Source organism: Rutidosis leptorrhynchoides, chromosome 9 (genome assembly GCF_046630445.1).
Source record: "Rutidosis leptorrhynchoides isolate AG116_Rl617_1_P2 chromosome 9, CSIRO_AGI_Rlap_v1, whole genome shotgun sequence".
NCBI lineage: Eukaryota > Viridiplantae > Streptophyta > Magnoliopsida > Asterales > Asteraceae > Rutidosis > Rutidosis leptorrhynchoides.
The window spans coordinates 293,201,772-293,209,072 of record NC_092341.1 but is presented as its reverse complement, the minus strand read 5'-3'; the positions used below and the strand labels follow the sequence as shown (position 1 = coordinate 293,209,072).

The window sequence follows — 7,301 nt, the reverse complement described above, 5'->3', positions numbered from 1 at the left end:
ACGCAACAAAGAGACTTGCGTCCTTGCGTATTGCGTCTTGCGTCTTGCGACTTGCACCTTTGCGCCTTGCGTCTTGCGTCTTATCCAGATAAGATTTTCATGATTTCGTGGATAAGATTTTGTACGATTTTTGTACTATTACGGATAACTTTTTCAATTCATATAAGGTATTACCAGCTCTATTTTCACTTCATTTCCACCATTTCAACATAAATCATATAATTTCAAGCGTCATTAAGGTAACTTTCTTTATTTTAAATAATGAGTTTTAGTGATAATGAAACCTTTGTTATTCATATATGTTGTGGTGGTTCTTTTCAATTTATTAATAACTTACCTATGTATTTGCCTCTAGATTGTTTTAGAACACGATTAAAACTCCCAGTTGCTCCCCAAAAACTAATTACTCGAAGAATATTGTTAAAAAATGTTCTTAGAAAAATTAATTTGCCACCTAATGCTCCTGTTTCAATGAGATATGTTGTCGATAATCTTGTTTTTGATATTACTGATGATTATGAAGACTTTCGTGATTTTCTACAACATGCAATATCAAATGCTCCTATTAATATTTACATTGTCGACAAAGTTACAATGCATCAACTCCCAGAAAACTTACAGTCAGTGCAAATCCTACCAATACACAATGTCCATCAAAACCTACCAACACACGATGTCCAACAAAACCTACCAACAAACGAGGAGAGCACAAACCTTCAGACACCCAATTTGGAAGAAGCACGACCTGAAGTACCACCTCCAAACACAGAAGAGTTTGATTTCTTCAACTATGGAGTTGAGAACGTATGTAAAATTAAAAAAACAGATCACCCTTTTGAATCAGTTGTCGCGTCTAGTGCTTCGGAGGAAGAAAATGACAGAGAAGATCAAGATGAAGATGAAAATGAAGAAGAGGAAGAAAAAAAGGATGTATTCTGGAATATGCCACTTTTATTGAGTGAGCATGACCAAGAGACTGAATCTACGAGCCAAATAACAACCAGTTATAGAGTATCCGATTTGATTAAAGTTCGACAAACTTTTTTAAACAAGGATGATTTTGTAAACCATCTATACACAAAATGTCTTGAAGAAAACTTCCAAATTAAGCCTGTAAAGTCTGACAAATCTCGATTCACTGCTAAATGCATGTTGCCAAATTGTGAGTGGAAATGTAGTGCATACAAAATACGCCACACTGACAACTTCATCGTAAAGAAATTGCATGACGTACACACATGCTCACGTACCCAAATTATGGGAAATAATAAACATGCTTCCAAAAAGGTGTTAGGAAGTATTCTGATGGAATCGTTCAAAGCTGCAAATCGAGACTATAATCCAAAAGATATACGTGATGATGTTGGCAACCGTTTTCGGGTGAGCATTTCTTACAATCAAGCATGGAGAGCCAAGTGTCATGCAATAGAGAAGCCAAGTGTCATGCAATAGAGATGCTTCGTGGCATTTCTTACAATCAAGCATTTCTTACAGTCTCAGTTTGTTGTTTATCAGTCTCAGTTAGTTGTTTAAATATGTGTCATAAATTGACCTACATAGAGACGCAAGAACGCAAGAAAAATCTTGCGTATGTCATCAAACACACGCAAATACGCAAACAATAACTTGCGTCTGTCTTTAAAAAAGACGCAACTTTTCAAACAATACCTTGCGTATGTCATGAAACATACGCAAGCACGCAAACATCAACTTGCGTATATCTTTTAAATACGCAAGAACGCAAACAAAACCTTGCGTTCCTTCAAACATACGCAAGAACGCAAACAAAACCTTGCGTAAGCCATTTAAAGAGACGCAAGGACGCAAACAACACCTTGCTTCTGTCAAAAAACCAGAAGCAAGGGCGCAAAAAAGTCCTTACGTCTGTCCCAGATTATTTACATACAAAAATTACATGTTTTACCTAAAAACTGTATAATAATTACATCTACAAGTTAACTAATTAACAACCTTTGGGTCCTCTGGTGGTGGTGGTTCCTGTGTATCAAAGCGTGCACGGAAGAATGTTCTTGCCATTCGAATTCTATAGTCCTTAGCAGCCTTTTTAGGGTCTCCAATGTTGTCAATCTGATCCCAACCAAAAACTATCCTCTCCATATGAAGGCAGACCCAAACACCACAATCACCATGGCCACCACTCTGCATTGGCACATACGGTGCATCCTCGATCATCAACTCTACATCTTCTCTGTTCTCATAATAGTCAACAATTTGTGAGTCCTGCTTCTTGTTAAAGTAATCAATAGCCTTCGAATATAACGGCAAGTTGTCTGATAAGTTTTTGAAGACAGCCTCGAGTTGACCTTTTTTCAAACAACCCTTTAAACTATCATAGACTAATACTCTCTGTTCATCTAAGTTCAAAGTGAGTAGTATAAAATGTTCAGGATCTGAAAAATGTACTGGAATCAAAATCTGCAACAAAAGAAACATAAAAAGTCAAGAAGGCAGGACGCAAGGTTGACCTTGCGAGACACGCAAGGACGCAAGGTAGACCTTGCGTCAGGAGCAAGGACGCAAGGTCTACCTTGCGGGTGGACGCATGGACGCAAATTTTACTTTGCGTCCATAATGAAGACGCAAGGTTAATCTTGCGAGGGTCGCAAGGACGCAAGAGAGTGTTTACGAACGGACGCAAGGGCGCAAGATTTGTCTTGCGCCTATTACAGTTTACTCAAAATGTATAGTTTATATAAAAAAAAAGGACTAACCTTATCACATTCAGCCCAGGATGGATAAAGGTCATCACTACCATCCCCAAGACCAATCAAATACATATAATCTGGGGGATTGAATTTAATGATCCCCTCTGCTTCAGGATTAGATGTATCCCCCTTCTCCTCCTCATTTTGAGTGTCATCATCATAAAAGGACTTGAATTTCTCCAGTTGATTGAGGAAACCCAATGGCATAATCGTCCATCGAGAACTACATGTATAATCTGCAATCGGAAACTGAGGACTCGAGGACATCTGGCTAGCTCGGGGCAGAAACCTCTGCCGAAATCTCAACAGGAAGGTAGCCCATCCATCAATATGCTATAATCAGATCAAGTTGATTATGAATGTTATAAAGCTAAAAACAAAACAAAACAAAACATGCATAAGTTTATAATTATTAACAAACTTACTATGTTTTCCAAATAACCAGAAAATGCAATTCCCAATAAACGTTTCCAAAACTCAGTATCAAGGAAGAGGAAGGTTTCATTTTGGAAAATGAACATGCAACGCGTATCTTGCTTATTGAGGATTAGTGATTTCAAATCTTTTGCTGGCCCCACATGCTTCCTTTGATCTCTCCATGCACTTGGTGGTGGTGGTTGCAAAGTTCCTTGATCGTTTATAAATTTATCAACCATTGACCAAATTTCCTCCTCACCAACCCAATCCTTTTCCTTCCTTTTTCTCTTCCTTTCCTTTTTCTGAAAAAAAACAATTAGTAATAAAGACGCAAAGACGCAAGAATTGTCTTGCGTCGGTGTAATGCAAACGCAAATACGCAATACAGTTCTTGCGTCCATCAGTGAAGTATACGCAAAGAAGCAAGGTAATCCTTGCGTCCAACAATGAAGAAGACGCAAAGACGCAAGGTGATCCTTGCGTCATTCACTAACATCATGCTGGTCTGCTTGTTTTTCTGCTTCATTAACCAATGGCAAATCAACTCCTTGCTCAATCTCCTCAGACACCAGAGCCACGTTCTCATCTTGTTTATCAACAGCTTTTTCAGCCCCTTTTTCAGTAGGCTTTTCAGTTTCCATTGGCAACACATTCTCAGCTTCTTTTAGTCCCTTGATGAGAAACTTTCAGCCTTTTTACTCTAGAAGCTACTTCGTCAGACAACTGTATATAATATATGAGTCAGCAAACATACGCAAGGACGCAAGATATATCTTGCGTATACCAAGACGCAAAACGCAAGGTCTTATAAACATCAGGCGCAAGGACGCAAGGAAAACCTTGCGCCTGGTGAATGTTATAGATATACCTTCTCCAATGGTTTTCTGTAGCCCGGTGTTGTGAAAGGGGAATTTAAAAAATGAGTGGGCCTTCTTTCTCTTTTCCCACGTCTAACAACCCTCGGAGATGTATCATTGTCAGAGAAAGATCGAGGATCCACATATGCATCCTCGTTATCAGCATACTATAATGAACAAAACGCAAAAAATAAGAAAAGTAGCCATACGCAAGGTCGCAAGTAAGTCCTTGCGTCTGAGTTAGGGACGCAAGTACAACCTGCGCCTAAATTACAAAAAGACGCAAGGACGCAAGATGGTACTTGCGTCTGATATAACATCAGGCGCAAGGACGCAAGTAAAACCTTGCGCCATCATAACAGGCAAGACGCAAGGTCGCAAAAAAAACTTGCGCCAATTTACCTGATGTTCCTGGTGTTCCTGTTCTTTCAAACGTTTTTCATGATCATCAAGCTTCTTTTTACAATCAGCCAACTCCTTTTCTTGATCATCCACCCTCTTAGTCAACATATTAACCATACGCAACAATTCCTGCAATTTGTTGCCTTTTTGTGTTGGATGAGGGTCCGAGGTCTGCTCTGACTCCTCCTGCAATAATTCCTTCAAACTGCCACCCAACTCCTCTTTAACTTGATTATCATCTTGTGTATTTTTCTCGTCTTCAACAACATCTCCTTGAAAGTAAGAGGAACTCTGGATCCACCATTGACAACCTCTCTCTGTCTCAGATGGGTGCAGGGAACGAAAAGGTCTTTTTCTCTTCGGACAATCATCCTGAAATGAAGTTATATTAGTAAAAACAAAAGGACGCAAGGACGCAAAAGTAATTTTGCGTCTAGACGCAAGAACGCAAAGATCATCTTGCGAATAGACGCAAGGACGCAAGAGTAAACTTGCGATACACGCAAGGACGCAAGCATGATTCTTGCGCCTGTAACAAGTATAACCCACGGTTCACACGAAAGGACGCAAGGATATCCTTGCGACACACGCAAGGACGCAAGGTGTATCTTGCGTCCTCATGCGACACATAAAACTGCTCTGTTAAAACAGAAACTGCTGTATTTACACTATATAAAAAGCTCTTGGAGATATTAACTAACCATTATATGTAGAAGTTTTAGGTAGTCAGACACTGTAAAGGTTTCAGCAGATGAACGCTTCCAAAATAATGCTCTTGGTACTCCATCCTTATCAGTTTTGGTTGCAAAACTCTTAATGGTACGACGGTATGCCTCGAGGATCCAAATCTTAAATGCCCACATAAAACCAGCCAATGTGTAAGCCTTTCCACCCCCACTCTCTAATTGGCTTTCTCGAACCTCAAAACCTTCGCTCACCGCTGAGTAAGTAGCATCCCAAATACGAGACCCCCATGGGTACACGTTCACCTTATTGAAATCTTCAACCAACCATAGAAACTGTTTACTAACCACATGTTGCCCCTGCTTCCCCATAAACGCTCTCTCTACGATCAAAATTATAGCTAGTCGAACAATATCATCATCACTAACCTTGGGAACCTTTACATCACCTTGTTTTTTGATAAGGATGTTTTGTATATCACTAACCAAAATGTTGCTGGCATCGGGACGTTCTGGAAAACAACGTCGTCTAATGGGTGCGGTCTTAGATTCATAATTTCGAGGGATGTAATGTGCCATGTCCGTCTGGCTACCAAACATAAAGCCGGTGACTAAACAAAATTCACGCCGACCAAATCTAATCATAAAATTAGGAGAAAATGAAACCATATATCTTGTTGCTCTTCAGGGTACTTACTAGCATCTAATTTTTCTGAACGCTCACATTTCCGTTGGAGCATGGCATGTACTAGGCCAGGATCATTACCCGTGTATGAAAGATCTAACCAGGGACCAAAGCATGTACTTCTAAATAATTTTTCTTGTCTCTCAGTCAACATTTTCTTGACCTGAGGAATCACGGTCAACATATTCTTCATGGTCAATTTACCTTCCACATAGCCCTGTAAAAGTCAGAAGTACAACAGAAGAAAATCACATAGACGCAAGCAAGCAAGACAGAGATTGCGTACAAGGCCGCAAGGACGCAAGGTTAACCTTGCGTAACAGATGTGCAAGACGCAAGGATGCAAGGTTAACCTTGCGTAACTTATGATCAAGACGCAAGGACGCAAGGGTTACCTTGCGTGCACATGCAAAGGTAAAATTATAGCAAACATAAGGTCGCAAATATCACCTTGCGTACATTGTGAGGCATACGCAAGGACGCAAGGATTGTCTTGCATCTACATAGCAACAGAGTTACACAACTTGAATCTAGCAAAAATTCCTGGGTATCGTACGCAATCTCAATAATATACAATCAAAAACACAAAATACAAATAAATTTCGATGAAGATGTGAGGAGGATGACGTGAGGATGATGATGAAGATTTTGCGAGTGATTTGCGAGTGTTTGGATCTTGCGAATGACGAGCGAAAGGGCACCAGAGAGGAGTTTGCGTATGTGTGTGGGAACAGTGAACGCAAACTGATCATTTAACTAGTTCTTTTACAGCTACACGCAAGGTCGCAACGTCGCAAAGACGCAAAGACGCAAGGTCGCAAGGTCGCAAGGACGCAAGCTGTCTTGCGCCTTGCGAGGGCAAATTGTCAAACTTTTTTTTTTTAGGGCTGTCAGTCAACAAGCTTAAAAAAAAAGGGCATTTTGGTGATAATCCCCAATGTATAACATACAAGAATCACCTGACTCGTTCCTCTAAATTAATCAATAACAAAAGAGTAACTAACCAAACAACCCAAATTTTTTTAGCTTTATGACAAAAAAAAAAAAAAAAAAAAAAAAAAAATTGCAGATATGCTCAAATAAATCGCAAACGATTTGCGTATGGCTCGTGACCAGTCGCTTGCGTACTTGCTTCATGATAATTCTCAGTCACGAGTCACGACCAACTTATCTCGACTTCTGGTTGGACACAACTGATTTGCGTCTTTGCTAATCACTCACCATCCAGATGCAAGCGATTTGCGTCTTACCTTATGCGGATAAAATTTTCACATAAGATTTTCGTAGATTTTTTGAATTTATTGGATACCGTTTCCATTTCGTAAATACCAAGTCCAGAGAACATTAACATTCAAACATTTTAAGAGTATCATCTTAACCTTTGCATTACGTGTTTACATTATATTATATATAGAACACAAGGTTGTGAGATAATTTGTTGTTCATATTTGTCATGATGCTGCTTTCGAAATTGTGAACAACATTTCTATGTATTTGCCAATTGACCATTTTAGAAAACCTTTAAAACTAA

At 39.4% G+C, this 7,301-nt stretch overlaps 1 protein-coding gene across 1 annotated transcript; it reads right to left on the bottom strand.

Annotated features, from left to right (window-relative positions):
• Positions 1 to 1,638: 1,638 nt before the first annotated feature.
• Positions 1,639 to 3,784, bottom strand: LOC139868874 (uncharacterized). The gene is made up of 5 exons (XM_071857214.1): positions 3,638 to 3,784; positions 3,152 to 3,445; positions 2,733 to 3,059; positions 2,148 to 2,436; positions 1,639 to 1,841 (listed from the first exon to the last, which is right to left on the bottom strand). Exons 1-5 carry the CDS (start codon positions 3,782 to 3,784, stop codon positions 1,639 to 1,641), a joined length of 1,260 nt encoding a protein of 419 aa, XP_071713315.1.
• Positions 3,785 to 7,301: the final 3,517 nt, after the last annotated feature.